The 21591-nt window shown below is 42.2% G+C and overlaps 1 protein-coding gene across 1 annotated transcript in view; it reads left to right on the forward strand.

Annotated features, from left to right (window-relative positions):
* Nucleotides 1-21591, forward strand: part of cntn6 (contactin 6) — a 50211-nt gene that overhangs the window by 21470 nt on the left and 7150 nt on the right. Inside the window, exons 12-19 of the mRNA XM_084543427.1 lie at nucleotides 554-726; nucleotides 3579-3696; nucleotides 7947-8105; nucleotides 9230-9379; nucleotides 10002-10072; nucleotides 10466-10700; nucleotides 10808-10923; nucleotides 20161-20341. Of these exons, the coding sequence (XP_084399553.1) occupies nucleotides 554-726; nucleotides 3579-3696; nucleotides 7947-8105; nucleotides 9230-9379; nucleotides 10002-10072; nucleotides 10466-10700; nucleotides 10808-10923; nucleotides 20161-20341 (1203 nt within the window). The remainder of the gene's footprint in view (nucleotides 1-553; nucleotides 727-3578; nucleotides 3697-7946; nucleotides 8106-9229; nucleotides 9380-10001; nucleotides 10073-10465; nucleotides 10701-10807; nucleotides 10924-20160; nucleotides 20342-21591) is intronic.

Below are 21591 nucleotides of genomic sequence, written 5' to 3' on the forward strand. Positions count from 1 at the left end.
TTTGTTAAGGGGAAAAAAAAATAAAAATAAATACCAGCTCAAGCATGAAATTGATAATGAAATATATAGTCGTTTTACGTTCCCGCCTGTTTGACAGACGTATAAGTCATCCGCGCTTTTGTCAGCTGTGAGTTATTGTTCATGTAGCGGAGTGGGGCATGCCACCGCCGCTGTCTTCAGTTGTGAGTGAAGAATATTTTCATTTCATTTAAAAAAGAAAAAGAAAAAGAGCTCCTGTAGCATTTTGAGATTTGGTTTTCTTAAACAATGATGATTACCGAGACAGAGTCCTTCTCTGTCCTTCTCTATTTCTTTCTGTTAGACATTGTGATTGCAGTGTGTTTAATTATTCATTACTGAGTTATGGGAGGCATTCGCTTCCTAAGTGAAGTTATTTAAGGTCATTTAATTACTTTGATAGAACAGAATCTGTCTCACTGTTCTGGGCAAATTAAGCTTTGTTAACTTCCTCATTTGGCTGGATTTAGGAGAGATACAGCCTTGCAGATAGTAACGAATGATTCTTTTTTTCCCCCTCTTCTAAATGCCTTAGAACCTACCAAGATTATAGTCCCTCCATTGAGTTTGGACGCCACGGTGGGACAGAGTCTCGTGTTGCCCTGCGAGGTGTCCAGCGACTCATCCCTGAGCCCTGTCTTCAAGTGGTTCTTCAACGGCAAAGCCATTGATTTCAGCAGGCAGGAGCACTTTGAGATGATCGGAGGGGTACGTATGACATAGATGAATTATAGTCAGCACCAGGGATATGATCTGCATGGGTTTGTGTGCAGTGATTTTCCAGAAATGGTTCTCGAGCATCCAGTTCTTCGTCAAAACCTTGCCAGTTCATTGGATACACTAGTGAAAAAAACGTATCGTACGTCAAAATCCTCATTCAGTTTATTTTTCATGTTCAGCATTAAGCGTGGTTTATACCTCCACAGGACATAGCTTACATACGTAGCCTACGTTGGTGCGAGCCATTTATATCACCTGGCTCGTTCTGTAACAACGCCCCCCAAACACTAGTTGGCGCTGTGCCTTTTCTTGCCATTTGGGTTCATATTTGTTTCTACTTCCTGCATCACTTTCAACAATGGCGTCTGAAACTTTCACCGAAATTTCACCCAAGACAGGTGGTACAAATGTTTGCATCTCCGAACTTCCTCAGTTAACCTTTCCTCGATGCGTTCCATCTTTATTAATCCAAAATAATCAATTCGAAAGTTGCAGCGATGGAGAAGCAGGAGTACTAAAGCGGAAACACCCTACTACCAAATGGACCAATCACAGCTCTTGTGGTCTGCGATGCCGTGATGTGAAGCTAGATTTCTGGGGATTATTGCACGTCAGGCTACGGCGTTAGGGTCTACGTAGGGTCTGGGCTGTTGCCGTAGCTGCTACGTATTAAAGAGGTGGTGATTCAACTGGATGATCACTTTAGAGGACGTAGCTTGAGGTGCTGTTAAACTGGATTGACACTAAAGTGTTTCTGTTATTAAGCCTGGGCCACTGATTATAATTGGGTTGCTAAAAACTAATAGAAACGTGTTACTACAACACAGTACAATTCAATAATACTAGTCAGTTAAAATTTATCGAAAGCTGACTACCATCACATTTATGAAGCTCCTCTACAGCTGTACAGTGGTGGTAAAACTTTACTTATGATGTGTTGTAGACATACTGTATGTAACAGTTTGACATGTTTGGAAGTTTGTCTGCTTTCTTGCTGAGAGTTTAATGAAAAGACACGTGTCTCAAATCTGTCCAGTCGAGCATGGGGACCAGGCCACAGGGCCTAACATGCCTAGTTAGGCGTAAAAGGCTGAAAACGGGAGGGAACAATAACTCCGGCTTTTTCCAGCCGCTAAAGATCACTGTTTTAATGAGCACACAAAGAAATATAAAAATAACAATATGCGGTTTTGCAGGGAGTTATGCACGTCACAATTACCCTCTGCCATTGCTCACACAGGTGCTAAATCTTAACAGAGCGCTGACACGCACCAGCTCTCCTTCGCATACAGCAGCTTTATAGCGTTTGCTCCCCGGTGACTGTTCGTTGACAAGTTCTGAGTGTGTTACGGCTGTTAAGATACAGTTTGTGTTAAACGACACAGTCTAGCGTGAACAAGAACTGCATTACCAACTAGTAAAGTTTCTGAGGCGTCACTTCTCCCAGCCAAGAAATAGTTACACGGGCTTTGGGCTTGTTTTAAACTCTTTATTTTATGTGCAAATTAGGGCTGTGTCAGCGCGAATTCCTTTTAATGCACAATTAAAGCATGCGTGTTATTATGATTCAAACCCAAACTGCACTTTGGAAAATTAGGAAGCACCCAGTGTAGCGGAAATGCTGTGGAAAGCAAGCAGATTCTGAAGTGCAGTTGTAGTAAATCATCTTATCCTGCAGAGGGCAATAATAAGCCCTGTTATGTCAAAACTGCAAAACAGCAGAAAAGAAGCCCCTTTAAAGTCCCAGCAGATGGTTCTTTTGACAAGATAATTGCATTTACTGTAAATTCAGTTGAGAACTGAGCAGGGAGATTTCAGAGCAGCTGAGATAAAAAATAAAAACATGACAGCGCTAGTTCAAATTAAACGTGCAAATAGGTTACAGCTTGGACGGGCTTTATGCTAAGCTAACCACCTACTGGCTATAGTCTTAATTTCAAACTGCCTCCAGTGTTTAGGATGAGCTAGGACACTGATTTCTGCACAAAAAGATTTTTTTTTGAATTTCTGATTTTTCTTTTACGTCTATATCGACCTGATGACAATGAGTTGTTTTCGGCCGGTTTAGTTTAAGCTCACGTGTCAAAGGCCACGCTCATTTAATTCCGAGACGCCAGCAGACGTTACCGTGTGCATTGTGTCTAAACGTAGATGACATTTCTCTGGCCGGGAGGTGATCTCACCGTACGAGCAAATCAATCGATTTCCCCCCGAACAAAGGAGCTGAAATGTTTGTGATTACAGGCCTTGTAGGAATGCACCAGGCCCACTGAAGTTGCGATACGAGCACTGACATTTCCACAGCGATCACAGTCACAACAGCTGTTTAACTTGCCTTTGTTCACTGTACACAAAGAGAACGGCAGCATTTTGTTGGCTTTATATTTTATTTATTTTTTCGGGGAAAATTCTTGCATGCACCATCCTGCACAGCAAAAGCAAGATTCTTGCTAGAGACGTTCATCTCAGCTGTGAGGGCTAAGCGTGGACACAGCAAACACTGATCCAAAGGAAAAAAAGAAAAAAAAAAATACTTTCAAAAGAAGTCATTTTTATGTAGCCTTCCTTACAATGTACAACTGAATTAATTTGTTTTGCTAGACTGTCTTGTCATTATTTTCCTAGTAGTCCTGTGGTGAATTCTTCCGAGCTTATTTTGTAGAGGATTTACAACACATCCCTTCTAAAAGAAATGCAGCCAACCTCGGCTTAATGTGTTCCTGGGGATTTTACATAGGTTTTTTTATTTACGTTTTTTTTTTTAACTTTGACTTTGCTGCTTTTTTGGGGGTGTTTTTCTTCCTTTCAAAGACTTGTATATGTGTGTTTTCTGTCATTAGGGATTTGCAGGTGACCTGATGGCGAGGAACATTCAGCTAAAGCATTCTGGGAAGTACGTGTGCATGGTGCACACCGAAGTCGACACAGTTTCAGCAGCAGCAGACTTAATTGTCAGAGGTACGCCTGTTCCTTCTTACACTGCTTGTCATTCCGTTGCACTCTCTGTGGAGGCTTTCCGTGTCTTGTTTTTTGGGAAGGGTGTGTGTTTCTTAAGATTGTGACGCGCACATATCTCGCTGCTGTCTGACAAGAGCTGCATCGATAAGATGTCAGCGAAAGACAGAAAGACAGTTCTATTGCGGCTTCAGACTGACAAGCATGAACCCTCTGAAATTAAGATGAACCCATGCGCTCTGTCGTTGCACTTAACCAGAAGAAATACAACAAAGTACAAGTAAAGAAGATTCAGGCTTGTCCAAAACGATCACAGACTATTTTCAGGCAAGAATAAACACATGTATTGGTATTCATTAGATTCAGCCCTGTACTGTGTATTCAGTGGAGGGCATCTCTGATATTGAGCAGCTGTGAAGCTGTGAGCACACACAGCTCGGTGTTGTAGCCTATTGTGAGATAAGTCACGGACTTTTGATTATAAAACACCTTCTCTACCTGCTTGAACTACTGGAACATTAACTTGAAATGATTTTATATGTAAATACATTTATGACACTTAGAGTACCAATACTGGTGACACGGTTGGTGATAAATGGTAGTTGCAGGTGAGTTTGTGAACCTTACTTTTTAGAGATTCAAACAGATGGATCGGGCATAACATTATGACCACCTTCCTAATATTGTGTAGGTCTCCCTTGTGCCTCCAAACCAACTGTGACTCATCAGAGAATGGACATGGGCCTTCTGAGGGTGTCCTATGGGGGTCTGTGGATCAGGCTTGTTCCAGTGCATCCCACAGATGCTTGATCAGTTTGGGATCTAGTGAATTTGGAGGCCAGGTCAACACCTTGTGCTGTTCTTCATGTTTTTTTTTAGTTGTTCCTAAAGTGTTTTTGTGTGTGTGTCTGTGTCAGGCTGCATCCTGCTGGGGATGGCTGCTGCCATCAAAGAGTGCCATTGCTATGGGGTGGGGGTGCCTGGTCTGGTCTTGGTGGGTGCTACATGTCTAAGTAACATCCACATGAATGAATGCCAGGTCCAAAAGTTTCCCAGCAGAACACTGAACTGTCACAAGATGGTCAATGTTATGTACATCTCCTGTCAGAACAGACATAAATAAAAATATTTCTGCAACCAATCAGAGTTTCCAAGTAAGATAAGATAATCCTTTACTTATCCCACAGTGGGGAAATGTGCAGTGTTGCAGCAGCACACAGTCCAAATGACTGAAAGTAAAACACCAAATAAACACAGACAATCAAACACAATAGAATTTCTATGTATGCAGTCTACTGGGAGCAGGCTTGGTTGTACAGCCTCACAGCAGTTTGTCCTTTAAAGTTATTTCTCTGTCAATATCTTTTACTGCAGACGCTACAGCTGTTTAGACAGCTCACTTCTCTGGCGGCAGAAATTTTGTTGTAAACAAATTCAGGACAGGGAGATCTTTGCCAGAGCATACTCTGCTCCCAACGGAAGGCTCCCAGACAAACTGAACCCCTACAAAAGAATTTGTAGGCAGGGAAGTTGGTCTGGCTTCCAGTCCCGACGAATATTTATTTATTTTCCCTTTTGAATAGCTAAATGAAAATAGAAATTGGATCTAGTTCTATGTTAATGCTGGACTCATGAAGGCAGTGACTCAAAATGTGAGGTTACATACTGTATGCAACAAAAATTGCCACAAACAAGCACGCTGGGTATTGTCGCCCAGTCACAGTGGTGCTCCACATAGGTCACACTCAACTACAGATACCTTTCAAACGAACGGAGAGAAAAGTTCAGGCTGGAAAGTAACACTGTTTTCTGGGAGGTTCAGATTAGCAAAGCATGGCATCGAGAGTCTGCAGCCAACCTAGGCTTCATGTTTATATGCATAATCTGAAACCAAGCATTGTTGATGCTCAGTGATCTTCTTCCAGCTCTAGGTAGTCCCGCTGAGGGCGCAGTGCTACTTTAGCAGATTTACAAGGCTTAGCAGGAAATCTCGTGTCACTTATCCAAGTCCTGGCCCGCCTGTTTGAACCCATGTTGCCGCTTTCCCAAATTTCCATGAAATCCCAATTTGGGGTCTTGACTTGATTTTCCAAATCCCAGATCACCAGTGTTGTCTCTTATTATTGTCCTCTCCGTTCACTCTACTAGTCTGTAACCAGGCTCTAGAAAGAGAACTTCCTACACAGCAGAAATGTGCACGTATGGTTGAATTAAACACACTCATTTGTGCAAAAAATACAGATTACATTAACTGTAACAGAAAAACACTGCACACAGTGAGTCAAATGAGCTCAGTATACCCCAGTACAGGTCATCACTGGGATACTCACATCCAAAATATGTGCCGACGGATGACCATTCTTTAGAAGCACATGTACTATTGCTTGCCACACTTTGGAGAAGAAAGGAACTTTGATAATAATTCATCATTCTACTCTGATATATACACGGTTTCAGGTGGATCGAAAGGGCTCTGGGACACAGCTGGAGGTAAATTTTAGCCCGAGAAACATCAAAACTGGGTGAACTTGGACCTACTTTAGAAGTCGGAAAAGTAAAACTATACTCATTCTGTGACAATATCCATCCAGCGACTGAGATGTGCCAAGTCAATCTTTCCTATGGGAGACTGGAGAGTTTGTAATTTCATTCTGGGTTAGTTCATTCATTCATTCATTCAGTCATCTTCTGTAACTGCTTATCCTGTGAAGGGTCGTGGGAGGCTGGAGCCTATCTCAGCTTTCAGAGGCAGGGTTCATTCTGGGTTAGTTAATATTTTTCCAAATAAATTTATGAATCTATGTATTGGTTTAAAGAGCTAGAAGGTACAGCATGTAGATTGTATCTGTATTGAACATAATATACTTTTTATTACATTTAGGACGTTTATTATTATAATCAGGAAGCTTTGGTGAAACTAGTCACCTTAAAGGAAAATATACCTACCTACGTTTTTATGCCTCTGCACCGGCGACATCCGGAGGTGTTATGTTTTGTTATGTTCCCTTTCTAGAGGTATCCCAGGAACACCTTCATGGACGGAACTGATTAGAATCTGGTGTTAAGGGGTCAAAGGTCACCGTGACTTCAACACAACATGTCAATAATTCACATGTGCGTGTATGATATACACACAATGTCTTGTAGCAATGACATTTTATACAAAAACCAAAAACAAAAGGTCAAATGTCGACTACACTGGGGCACTAGAATGTTCTGCAAAAACACAAACAATACTTTCTGCTTATTGATACGAGTGTGGCCACGCGTGGGTATGAACAGCGAGGTGGTAATTCTAGTTCTTTCTGAATGAACCCACAAGCCTCTCAGATATTAGGGCAAACAAGCAAAGCCCAGAGAAGAGGACCAGTACAGAAATCTTTCTGTCCTAAAATATACAATTTATTCCTTAATCTCATTGGAATGCATCGTTTAATCACTGGTGTAAACACAAAAACATTGTATTTTAATTCAGTTTTAAACTCAAAACTGGAACATTAAAAACATGTGACTGATCTACCATCAAAGTGGTGAAAAGTAAAATTCTTCAATATGAAATGCAAGGTGCAGAGGAACATTAAAGGATTATTTTATCTTATATTATCAGTACTGTACATCCAACGGCACCTTAATATCTGCATGATCTAGGTATATCACTTATAACATTTTACTTAATTGAGTCTTGATTTATCCATTTAAAAAAACCCAAAAATATAAGGTGATGTACTTCAAGGCAGGTTTGCAGGTCGTATGACTTCATGGCCCAGGTGATTTACACAATCTACTGTCCAATGGCATCGCAAAACTAAGTAAATGTGGTTTTAAAGAGAAAAAATAAACACGTATAGGTTTAATTCAACCCATCACATTTTTTTATTTTTTCACTGAGCTGACACAGAACACGACCAGGCCGGTAATTATTCTGTTATGACACTACAAGACTGGAGTTAAAATCCCCGGCCTCGTGCATAAGTAATCTGCCAGAGTAGAAGGTCTAACCAGCTCAACAGCAGTGTTCGGTATTGATCAGCATGACGTTCCCAGCAGGGCCCATTATATTTCCTGAACTGGACTTTTCACCCGAGTTATGACTCAACACCTGCTGCGGAAACTCACTCTGCCATGCAACGAGCTAACCTGAAGTGATCTCATCTGTTGTGGCTGCTGCTGCTGCTGCTGCTGCTGTGTATAAGGATGCTGATGCAGTTGCCTTTTCTTATTCTTCTTTTTTTTTTCTTTTTTAACTTTTGCAGGACCTCCCGGGGCCCCTGAGGGCCTGGCAGTCACTGACATTACTGACACCACCGTGCATCTGTCCTGGGGCTCTGGACCTGACAACCACAGTCCCGTTACCATGTACATAGTGCAGGCCAGGACCCTCTACTCTATAGGCTGGCAGACTGTGAGGACAGGTAACAACAGCACCACCGTCAGACACTGTTTTCAATTAATGGCTGTCTGTCCTTCCACGAATTAAGCTCATCTTAAGTAACAATAAAAAATAAAAAAAAAACAGTGATAATGGTATTAGCAGTTGACAAGAATAGAATAAGAAGTTTTATTGTCATTGCTCTTTGGTTCGGAAGCAATAAAACTACAAACTATAGCAGCTATACACCATACAACGCAATATATCCAATAAAAGCACACCGTTTTATACCTGCTCTTGAAGAAGATATTCAAATATCCATTAAAACTGTCGCCCATTTGAAAACTCCTTATATTTAACCCTTTAAAATCCAATGCTACTGCTGATATTCATGTTGTTACATAGTCAAGCCAGTCTCATTTAGAATAAAATAAAATAAAATACATACATACATACAAGCATGGATACAAGGCAGGGTTTAAAACAGGCCAGTTAACACTGCACCTTAATTAGGCTGGCTGATTAAAAACCAAAACAAAAAAAAAAAACTGAAAAAACATTTAGTAACAACTATAGAATCAAGTTTTAAAAACCTGAACATTCACCAGCGTTTAACATCTTTGCAGCCTTTCCTGCAGCTCCCGTCAGCGCAACACTGATCATTTGTTTGGTTCGAAATTTATGAAATAATTTTAAAAACGCATAGTTGAAAAACCTTCGCCAGCCTTGCATTGACGTTCCTTGAACTCCAGTCTAGTTGGTAGCCATTATTTTTTTCTCCTATCTCTCAGGCTCTAATTCATTTTTTCCTTCTTTGACCTCGACCTTGGCTTTGTTGAAGACTTCATTTGAGTTTTAAAAAAACGTTGATTCGCAGACAACTGCAGGAAGATTTCTAGCTCAGCCACAAGAAGTTAAACAACCTCTGACTGCTTTTCTTGTTAAAACGTATTTAATTATATTAAAACATACAGATACAGATGCTAGTGTGCAGCAGTAGTCAGAGCAGTGACATATAGGTAGTGGTGTAGTATTAGTAGATTCGCATTTGATGTATTTCACCGGTTTTTCATTCAATGTATGTGTTGTTGTTGGATACCGCATGTGTGCTTCAGCAAAACCTTAAAAAGAAAAAACACTTCTCAATTCTAAATTCTTTAATCCTAGTTCCTGATTCTGTGCCTGGACAGATGATGCATGCAACGGTGAAAGATTTGAACCCCTGGGTGGATTACGAATTCAGGGTGGTGGCAATCAACGGCGTCGGTGTTGGAGAACCCAGCACGCCGTCGAAGCAGATTCAAACCAAAGCAGCAGGTACCCCTCTCTGTTGTTTCTCTCCGGAGCAAATTAATCAGCCGCACTCGAAAAATGTAATTTAACTGTTTGATTAGTTTCACTTTTTTGTCAGTGCTCCCTTTTTAATCTGTTGTTCGCTTTCATGCCGCCGCCGTGATTACTCCGTCGCATGCAAAACGACTTTTTAAAAAAAAAAAAAAAACCTTTAAAGAATCGATACTGAGCTCGTCTCGTGTGATTCATCACTGAGGAACATGTGTTTGGATTAATTAATGGCTGCATCAACAGAAAAGGTGACCTATCCGCACATGCCAAGAGGCAACAGCATGAAAGTGTGTCTCTCTTTTTTTTTGAGCCGGTTAGCTGACTAATTCTCTCCCGCTGTTTGAATCACAAGGGAACAAGTTTCCCGTTGTGCGTCACACACGGGGCTGACATACGGTGCTCGGCTAATAACACGGGAATGGATAAATAAATAAATAATAAATCCTTCCGCTGCTTTAAATCCCTTTTGTGATCTTTTGTGATCGTCTGCGATCAGCCAATTCAAGGCTGTGCGATTTAACAGAACCAGCTTCACCTACACTCGACCCAGTAGGCGAGACAGAAGAATGAATATGTTTTCTATGTGTCTCTGTAGCTCCCAAGGTCGCACCAGTTAATGTGAGCGGCGGCGGAGGAGCTCGAGGAGAGCTTGTTATTATGTGGGAGGTAAGAGGATCACGGGCATTCCTGAGTGGGCATTCATTGTGACGGAGTATTCTTCTTTTGATGAGGACGGGGATTTTTGGCAGAGTTACTGTGTCTGCAGCGGTCTGGCTTCAGTGGAATGGCTTTTAATTACAGAGCTTTTCTGATTTGCTGCCTGCTGACTCCCCCTGTTGTGTAAATCAAAATGAGCGATGTGTAAATCTAGAATTAGGGGACAACTTTACATTTTTTGGACGCGGCTCAGAGCGCCGAAAGGTGCTGCATCGGTATATTTGCTCAACAGTTTGTTAGACATAAAATGCTATTTCTGCCTCACTCTTTCACGGCCGCCTCATTTCATTTCTGCTCACAGTTGTTTGGGTCAAAGGCGTAACTCTTCTGTCCCTATCTCAGCCAGTTCCAGAGGAACAGCAGAGCGGAGAGGACTTCGGCTATGTTGTCGCTTTCCGCCCGCTTGGCAGCAGCACCTGGATCCAGACAGTTCTGGCATCGACTGACGCATCCAGATATATTTACAGAAACGACAGCATCGCACCCCTGTCCCAGTTTGAAGTGACAGTGGGAGTCTACAACAGCATGGGAGAAGGGCCCTTCAGTCAAGTCGTTAGAGTGTTTTCCGCCGAGGAAGGTGAGAGTGTTCACACGGTGCAAACGATCCTGTTAATTCCACAAAATGCAATGCTTTCACTTTTAACCGCAACGATGCATGATCCACGCATGGTCTGTGCTATTTAGAGCCCACAGAGGCGCCATCCAGGGTGTGGGCCCGCGCCGTGTCAGCCTCCGAGATTGAGGTGTCCTGGGAACCAATTCCCTCCAGGTCCAGCGGCCAGAAGATTGTCGCATATGAGGTAAGAAAAAGAAAAGTTGAAATAATAGCGCCAGGGGGAAATATTCAAACAAGGAGGAGACATTAATCCCAGAATGACTGACAGTACAATAAGCTGGCGCTCATTTGAATACGACTGCCGATGGTGTCAAAGTGAAAGTGTTCTGACATTAAAATTCTTCATGTGCTGGAGCGCCCGGTCTTTCACCGGCTTGATCTGGGGAATGAAGAAATCGGTTGGCAGCTGTTCCAGTCTCCAAAAAGAGCCTTGCACCCAAGGCTGTGTGAGAACTGCTATTACAAAAGAATAAATAAGAGAAAGTGTGAACATCATACATCGCTGTCCCCTCCAACAAACACTCTCCTGGGATTTGGATGTGGAAATCCTGGATAACAATAACGCACTTTACTAAACCCCAGACATTTTACATGACGGGGTCTGCCATTGGTCACTGCCAGTGTTTGGTACATACCGTTTAATAAGAAAGGAGTTAGAACAGAAGAACTTAAACTTCCAATAAAGCAATAGCAATGTACTTTACAGTTTATTTTACCATGCATAAGCTTTAAATATCTCTAAATGCTGCATTATACAATGTACAAGTTAAACCTAACAGCTCTTAATTAACCATATGGTTCCCATCTAAATAAACCTCTGCAACAACTCAGATTTGTTAAACTTTAATTCTCTCACTGCACAATCTTCCATGTTGGCACAATTTTTTTTTGGCGGCTGTTTGGAACAGCTTCATCTGTCAGAAGTGTCAGCGGTACGTGTGAAGATATTTAATCAAACTGTCACAATGACAAACTTTTCCCGCTGAGGTCTACTGGGATTCGGTGACATATATTCTAATTAATCTAATTTGGAGCTTAAATTGCCTCTCAAATCCCGCGTTAATGGATCGTGTGTGTTGCAGAGTTGCTGGGCGCGGTGCCAGCGTGTGGACTGTAAAAACGATGATACAGCGTCAAGAGGCAAGACAGTCGATTATGTTTCAACTTGGTTTCAAGTTATAGTGAAGTAGCTACTGGAAAATATACAGTAAATGTCTGAAATATTCTACTTTGGATCAATTTCAGTTTTATTTAGCAGTTAACATGGTATTCAGTAGTACCACAGAATTGTTTGAGTAGTAATAGAAGAAATTAGAAATGAGAGGATAGGAGCTTGGTGCCAAAGAAAAGAAACTAGAGGATAGGAGCTCGGTGACAAAAAAGAAACTAGAGGATAGGAACTCAGTGCCAAAGAAAAGAAACTAGAGGATAGAAGCTCTGTGTCAAAAAAGAAACTACAGGATAGGAGCTCGGTGCCAAAGAAAAGAAACTAGAGGATAGGAGCTCTGTGCCAAAAAAGAAACTACAGGATAGGAGCTCGGTGCCAAAGAAAAGAAACTAGAGGATAGGAGCTCGGTGCCAAAGAAGAGAAACTAGAGGATAGGAGCTCGGTGCGAGAGAGAAGGGATTAGAGGACATGTGCTCAGTGCATCGTCCCCCAGCAGCCTAGGCCTATAGCAGCATAACTAAGGGATGGTTCAGTCCAACCCTAACTATCTATGCTTTATCAAAAAGGAAAGTCTTAAGCCTAACCTTAAATCATCAGACAATGACATCTACTTTTAGAGAGTGACTTATTTCATATAGAGATCCATACTGTAGTTTTAAAAATACCCACTGATGGTAGAAAACGCATGCATGCATTTAGAGGAAGGTTAAATTTGCAGTCGCCTATTTCCGACCCTGTATGTGGAGGACCTTGGTCACCATCCTTTGCTTACCTTAACTTTCTACTTCCAGGAGCAACTCCCTCAGGGGTCTGACTTTGTCTGGGTGCCCTTGAGAAAGTGTATCCCAGATGTTGTCACAGTAATAACTTATCCCGGTGCTGGCTAGAATTGTTCTACTGATTTTGACTCTGCAGTTAAGTGGGGTTACTCTAGTGGACAGACATGTCAGCATAATGACTTTTACTATTCTGGCACATCCCATCACGGACTCACTGTCTGACCTTTGTCTGAGAAAGGCCTATTTATAACAAAAATTTGCAGATGACCGCAGTTTGTCATGTTTCGCTGACACGTCTGTGCCATGGATAGTTGTGGTTTGTAAATGGGCACGTCTCTAATGTCCAGCAGGCCACTTTTCCTTAAAGCTTTTATCTCACTCAACCTGTGGTTACAGCTTGGCTCGGGGACCGCAATATAAAGTGGAGACATGTGACGGAGTAACAAAAAAAAAGAAAAAGACAACAGGTGAGACGTGGTGAGCTTCTGCAGCTGAAAGGTGCTCATCTTAGGCCTCTTCAACAAGGCCCTTTATTCAATCTTCTCAGGTGTGGCTGGTTAGGGTGATTAAGCACAGCCACTACAAGGGCAGTAGAAGTGAATGGTTACCACGTGCACTGACTCGTACGCAGGTATTAACAGAATATATAAATCAGTAGATACAAGGTTGTGTCTCCACATGATGAATCTTTCACACTTTCACATGTGTGAAAGAATACATCCATTCTGGTGTGGAAGCCAAACCAACTGTGGCAGAAAGTTGGTCTGGAACCCCATGCTGTATGCGGAGATGGACAGAAGAGTAACAGTGACACAGCGCTACACGTTATCTCTTGAATTTGTTTACAACAATGTGTTTAGAGTCCGCTATTGTATTTTTCTGTTGTCAAAGATACTGACAGCAAATCCATATCTTAATCGCTCAATGTCACATACCAGATTGTTCTGATTATTGGCCGTAGGACTGCAGGATCTAATTGCATGCAGAGGTATATACTTTCTCTGTATCAGTTAAAATACGCCCCATTTAAATCCCAGTGGAGTATTACTGGAATCATATTCTGATAAGATTGAGTCTGGGTATGTCAGGCTGCAGCTGTTCACCAATAAACTGTACCTTTGTGTAGAATGTGACCAGTTCTGGAGGCCGCAGTCTGTGGTGCCGTTAAAGCGCACCATCTATTATTTTGACGAACCCATCACGTAGATTAGTATCGATAGGCTAAATAACATAAACACCTCAACAGCACCACAAATGACCTCCTCCACAATGACCATATCATTGTATCAACATCTCTCTTAACCTGTTAAAACCAAACTGAACATTACAAAGTTTCCCACAAGATTTTGTGAAGCCCTAGATTTTTGTGCTAGGGTTTAAACCCCAATTATGATGCTATCTGACCTATTAAAAACTATTTATGTCTGCACGTAGAAGAAGATCAAGCGTTGTTATCAGTCTGTTATGACGCAAATATTGGATTTAGCAACAAACAGCAGCAGCCTGTGCAGTTCATATACATAAACGGATGGACAGATGTATGCAAGATTAAATAAAGTATTAGTGAATAAAACTAATTTCTAGTAATTCTAGTAATAGCAATTTCAGTTTTATTTAGCGGTCAACATGGTATGCAGTAGTACCACAGAATTGCTTGAGTAGTAATAGAGAAGATATTAGATAATTAGAAACTAGAGGATAGAAGCTCAGTGCCAAAGAAAAGAAAGTAGAGGATATGAGCTTGGTGATAAAGAAGAGAAACTAGAGGATAGGAGCTCGGCGCCAAAGAAGAGAAACTAGAGGATGGGAGCTTGGTGCCAAAGAAGAGAAACTAGAGGATAGGAGCTTGGTGCCAAAGAAGAGAAACAGAGGATAGAAGCTCAGAGCCAAAGAAAAGAAAGTAGAGGATATGAGCTCGGTGACAAAGAAGAGAAACTAGAGGATAGGAGCTTGGTGCCAAAGAAGAGAAACAGAGGATAGAAGCTCAGAGCCAAAGAAAAGAAAGTAGAGGATATGAGCTCGGTGACAAAGAAGAGAAACTAGAGGATAGGAGCTCGGTGCCAAGAAAGAGCTCCTATCTCTTTTTTGGCACAGCAGCAGCCTGTGCAGTTCATATACATAAATCCCAAACAGATGGACAGATGTATGCAAGATTAAATAAAGAGTGAGTGAATAAAACAAATTTCTAGTAAACAGAGATGCTTTCGGGAGCATTAGAAAAAACATGATGCATGCACAATGTTGTTCGAGACATGCACAAATATTTCCAATTTGTTATGAGGCCATGGCGGAGTAAAATAAACCCTGCCGGTCCACCGTACTATACCGTTGTATGGGAACCTGCAACCATGATGAAAGGAGAATTAGACCTAATAAACCTAAGACAAGGTGGCAACTGAGTGTACGTTTGTGCCGAATTCATTTTAACTGCTACATTCACTCTTCTTTTAGCTCTAGTTTGGTCTCCACCACCTCCTGAGGGTAAAGTTTGGTTGCTCAGCTGCCACATATTGCTCTATGTTCCCCAGCTAGTGGCTTACCATTTCTGTTTGCAGGGAGTGGTCAGGTTGCTTTTGTTTTTTTTCAAATTTTTTCAAACGTGTAGCAAAACAGTAAAACAGGACACCACAAATCTATAACAGCGAGCTATAAAGCTATAGAGGTCAGCAGATTTACTGAGTAATGGTAACTGTCTGCAGGCAGCATTTGTGTAGCTGACAGTTTAAATCAGTTCTTGTTGTGGAGCTGTCTGAACTATCATTGCCTTGGCTGTGTGTTAGGACTTTAAAAGCATCAGCCATGCCATGGCTCAGTCTTTCCTACACAAGAGCCTGTTCAGCTGTGTTTTTCAGTGAGTTTTTACACTTCTTCTATTTCATGTACACCATAATTATGCATGCAGGTGGCCCACACCCAATACCGATGGTGCAGCTGCTGCTCTGCTAACATGCAGGTTTTACTGTGCACCCGTGTCGACACTACACGAGCGTTGGACTTGTTGTGTTGCACCGAGACTCCTCTTCTGATTGTAAACTGCAGTGGCATCAGGTAATTCCCCAGCTAAGCTCTGTGGACATGAGCCAGTCCCCGGATTGAGCTTTGGTAATGAGGATATCGACTGTAGGTGGAAAAACGTCATATCTACAGTCTTTGAAACGGGCTGCAGGCCTGGTGTTTAAAAGACATGAAGCAAGTGTGTTCACGACAAGCAACACGGTGGCACACTGGATGGTACTTTAGAAGGACCTACTTTTTCCCCGAGTCCCAGATAATACAAACTTTTCTACCTGCCGTCCTCTGGAGGAGCTCCAGGAATAACCTTCGTCTGTGGCTGCTCTTGAATCTCCCAGTATGGCCAGATCCTCCCACAGTGAGTTCCTCAGTCCAGCCAAAGAGGGAGGGGGGAAAGTGGAACTGGAGAACATTGCCCATTCATACCGTCGTGTCCAGAACACAGTGCTTTGTGCAAAGTTAATTTATCAGAGGCTTGTAGTGGTGGGGAAAGATAGATCTTTATTTAGAACTAGTGGCAAAATGTTTCCAGAGAATCCTTTATCACTGAGACCCTTTAATGTCTGACCCCTGTCCACCTTTAAAACATCCCCAATTTTGGTCAGTAACAGCTTAACTGCAAGACCTAAATGAACAACCGTGGGATCTACGTGTAGGAGACTCTGTGACACGCGCTCCATGAAGATATTTGCACGAGGCATTCATGTCCTGAGGCATTCGGAAACTTTCATTAAGTGTATGCATTTTATCAAACTGTTTTTTTCTTCTTCATTTATTTAGATGCATCCTAATTAGTGTAAAAAAAAGTTCTTGTTCAACCCGAATGACCCCATCACCATGAAACTCGCTTGTAGTTTCACATTGCGTAGTTTATTTAAAAGGGATCGATAAGGAAATAAGTTGAAGGATCGGGTCGATGTGTAGAAGCAGTAACTGTGCTTTTCATGCATCCTCGGAGGCTGAGCAGCCAGCCGCGGAGCAAAGAACCTAGATAAAAAAATATATATATATGTATGGCTCTGACAGTCTCTCCCAGCAGGGTGTCAGCCTCAAACAAACACCACTTAGGCGTTTGGAGGAGTGTCCTCAATTTCAGTGAAAATGCCTCCATCATATCTGATCAGAAGATGACAGGCGCACATTCAAGGCTGCCGTGCTGCTGAAGACAACCACATGAGTGAGTGGTGTGTCTAAAGACGAAAGCATGCTAATAGCAAATGAGGAAATGGAAACTTAAAATGCCGCGCAATCACGTCTTGCCGCCACATCAGCCGTGCAATTTGCTTCTTGAAGAGGCTGTCTCGTTTTTCGGGGCGTAAGCCTCTGATTGAAACAGCTGTTTGAAAGGCGTGAGGGAACCAGTGTGACTGGCTGAGAGGATAATAACTCGTCACAACAACCTTCAATTCAGCTTCCTCTTCATCCGACCGGCCTGCATGAGCAAAATAGCAGGGGGCCCTTGGACAAGCATTGTCTGACTGACCACACACGACCTTAATACAACTCCAAGTGTTAAAACATTGAGGATCTATGAAAAAGTCCACATCTAACCTCTCAGCAGTTACAATTACAAACTTTTGTGATTTTGTGCCATCATCAAAACAACTTCCCTGCCCAATGTTTTGTGGTGGAAAGTCAGTCTGGAGCGGGTCTGTTGGGAAGTGATTATTCTTCGGCAAGGACAGACACGCCGTCTTAGCCCTGTGGAGTTGAATTACACCAATCAGCCACAACATTAAAACCAGTGACGGGAGAAGTAAACAACAGTGATCATCTTGTGACAATTCAGTGTTCTTGCTGGGAAACTTTTGGACCTGGCATTCATTGGTGTGGATGTTACTTAGACATGTAGCACCTACCTAGACCAGAAGCCTAGACCAGCACCCACCCCATAGCAATGACACTCCTTGATGACAGCAGCCATCCCCAGCAGGATGCAGCCTGACACAGACACAGACACAAAAACACTTTAGGAACAACTAAAAACAAAACAAAAAAGACATGAACAGCACAAGGTGTTGACCTGGCCTCCAAATTCACTAGATCCCAAACTGATCAAGTATCTGTGGGATGATCCACAGAGGCCCCTCCCCTCAAAGGCCCCCACTAACAACATTCTGTTGCCAGACACCACAGGACACCCTCAGAAGGCCCATGTCCATTCTCTGATGAGTCACCACAAGGGAAACCTACACAGTTAGGAAGGTGGTCATAATGTTATACTTGATCGGTGTATATTGTGAGTTTCTTGTAATGTTTTCCTTGTTTAACACATCATCAAATGGCCTGATACTATACGCTAGATCAACCATCTGTTTTTAATACATAGCTCTGCTTTAAAACTCCAAGAAGTCATAATAAGCTTTAATTAGGGGTGTTAAACTGAGATCTACAAATAAATAAAATTCTGTTCTTTAAAAAGAAGTCCAGTTCATAAGTAAATAACTCCAAATCAGAGTAAATGCAACTTCAACAAATAAATCAATTGCGGTATGCCGTAAGAGTATCATGATACGTACTGGGCATCATGGTTTTCGGTACAGTTTGAATATCATGAGTATTAAAAATCAATCTATTGTTTTTTACATTGGTGAGGCCTCGCTTGCCAATGAACCGAACCGTGGGGTTGGTGTATTTTTATTTCTTAAAAATGTACAGTATTGTACAGCACTAAATGTAACGTGAAGATGCTTTCGGAAATAATGCAGTGAAGGGAAAAGAGTCCAAAAATCAATTGGTCAGTATCCTTTTCCTTGAGAACAAAACCAGTTCTCCTGGTGCACTTGCAGAAGTATGTCTGTGAAGGTTCTCAGTCATACAGGTCATGGTATATCCAAAAAAGGTTCAAAACAGGCAACTGGACTTGTAGAGTTTTCTTCTCAAAAAACTCAACAAGTCCAGCTGCCTTTTTTGAACCTTTTTTGGATATACTTGCAGAAGTACTGTACTTAACAAGCAAAATCAGCAGCATTGAGTGTCGAGTGTGTTTCCTACACACAAATAAAAGCTGCACCGGTGGTATGATGCACTTTACTCTCAGCATAAGACAGCTTAAGTCTCTTTAGATCCCTCTCTTTCCCTGAGCATGTGTTTAGATTCCACGTAGAGGTGGTGTAAAAAAAAAAATAAAAAATGCTTGGGTGTTTTCCCAAGTGCTGTGGAAAACTGCTATAATAAAACCTCTGGCAGAAGAGAGAGAGAGGAAAACACCCTAGGTGCATCTGTTATCAACAACTCCAGGCCCTGCCGCTAATCTAACCTTCCCAAGCAAGGGCCCTGAAAACCTGCGTGCAGCCAATTGAATAAGTAGCTACTCTCAAACCATCTGCTTGACATTTTCCTGTCTGGTGTCCCCGTCTCTTGTTGGGTTCATAAACGATCTCCCTGTGCATGCAGACTCTGACTAGCTCGTTATCCTTGCGCTCCTCGCCATCTCTGCAGCTTTGGGGGTTGCTGATTGTCAGATACAGTATCGTGCGGTAGTTGTTAAAAATGTGGATCGGACGGCCTGAGGGTTGACTGTAGCTCACGGAGCAGCCCGTGAAATCAAATTAGGTGCTGGGGTGGTTTTGTACGATATGTGTCGCACTATACTGTACATCCCCTGTGTTTTAGAGTTTGTCATTTACTTTATTTAAATTTAATGGCGACTCATCCTGCACTCGAGGCCGTATAGCAGCCTTTTTTTTCCCCCTCGACCCTCTGCATCCTGCTTTCACCACTGGCGTCAATTTCCTGGTGTGCATTGGGTTAAACAAATAAGGAGACAAGGCAAAGGTAGAGAATATATCTGCAGGTCTGTGGTTTAGTGATGTGGAAGTTCAGCTCTTTTCTGAGAGCCGGCTCTTTTGCCACGGCTCCCAAAGAAGAGCCAGCTCTTTCGGTTCTTTATTATAGCCTGATATTTTAGCTCAACACAGCAAATACATATGGTTTATGTGCTGATGAGCCCTTTTGCATTCAATGTTTTTGTGAGAAGCCTAATAATTGTCTCATTTTGTGCAGTTATTCTATTACAAAAGCGTTCTTACTTTTGTTTATTAGTTCAATAAAACTTTAATTGTGCAAACAAATGAACAAAACACTTCAATCAAATCCACACAAGAAAAAATAGAACCAAACTCAGTTAACAAAAGGTATAAATGTCCTTAGTGCATGTTGGCACTGAGAAAAATCTGATGCCTCAGCTTTGACGGGCTGATGTGATTTCTTCTCTCCGTGAGTATCTGCCCTGTTCACCGTAAGTCCTCACATGTGATTTGCCACATGGCGTACCCATCTAAACAAAGTCCTCACGCGAGCAGGAATGAACGAGCAAAAGGATAAAGAAAAAATAGTGGGGAGCCGGCTCTAACTCGATGGGTATCGGCTCTTCTGATTCACTACCAAGCATCCACTCTAAGACCCGGGTCTTTTGCACATGACACATTATTACAGTGGTGACCCTCGTCTGTTTGTCCAGGTTCTCTTCTGGGAGGAAGGCTCTCAGCAGAGCGACGCCGACACAGTGAGGGTTATCAACAGCACGGCTCTCCTCTCCGGCTTGAAGGGCAGCACGCTCTATCAGATCTCAGTGAGAGCCCAGAACAGCGCTGGACTTGGACCTTGCAGCCCCGCTTTTAACATCACCACCAAGAAACCACGTGAGTCCACACACAGGACACATCAATAGGATTTGGTTTCTTTTAACCACCTTCCTCTCTGTTTGATTCAAGGGTCTTTCCAGGTGGTTGCGTGTTTTGATGCAATTCAATTGCGCCACAGTGGAACAGACGTGGGTGTCTGTGATCGGTCCTCTTGTCCATACCGGCTTTATTACACTCACCGTAGGTTGAGTAATGGGAGTTTGGCGTTTAAATTGAGCTTATGTTCCATGATTTACAAATATAAAGAATATATCTAAGCTTATTCTGGTTTTAAGTGTGAACGTTTGACTAAAAGTGGAAAAAAAAAGTATTTAAATTCAATGTTTTCCGCCACGATAACATACATGGCAGTGTAGAGAAGGGCCAATAGCGCTGAGAGGATATTATGTAGATATAATGTATAATAAAGGAGGTAACAGCTGGGATTTGTCTAAATAATTAACAATAAGAAAAAGGATTTTGGATTTTGGATTCATCTCATAATTATTGTACTTTAGCTTCAGCTGAAAGTGTAAACCATATTTTGTGGATTTTGACTCCCACTACTTACTGTGTAGTCACACAAGAAAGACTAAAGTGCAAAGGAGTTACAGAGACATTGACAGTGTATGCCCTTAGCTTGCTTTCACACCTAGGTCATTGTTCCAAAACTGGGTGAGTTCATCCCTCGGATTAGTTTGTCCGGGCTGGTGTGAACACAGCGACGGCACTCTGTACCCGAACAAGTGAACCGAGCTGAGCCCGGTTAGAGAGGGTAGTCTCAGCCTGAGTACAACTGCTCCCCAGAGCGGTGTGTTTGCAGCGTGGTACACCTCAGTTCACCTGATGCGTCCTCAGAAGAGTCGTCATGTATAAGTAGATGCTGTTTTTTCAGAGTAGCCTAGATGCTTGATTGAACTGAACACGTTGTTCATGTACAGAACGCCGGAACATGAAGCACGGAACAGCAAGAAACACACAGTCGCTGCTGACGCTCTATTTTAAATGTGATCATTTCATGAAGTCCCGTTCTTCCTGCAAAATTATGGTCGAGCTTGTTTGCATGAACGTTGTCTCGACTGCCTGTGAACACAAACCCAACCAAGGTTAAGTGCGACATTTTAATTTATTGCTCCTTGAATTGGAACAAAATATAGGCGTGAAAACAGCCCAGGGGAGATCAACCATGATAGATTTCCATTACTTTTACATTTATTTCACTGTTTACATTCATTTGTTATTAACTCTGCATTGTTCTCGTTCTGTTT

The sequence above is a fragment of the Chelon labrosus genome, assembly GCF_963514085.1.
Source record: "Chelon labrosus genome assembly, chromosome: 4".
NCBI lineage: Eukaryota > Metazoa > Chordata > Actinopteri > Mugiliformes > Mugilidae > Chelon > Chelon labrosus.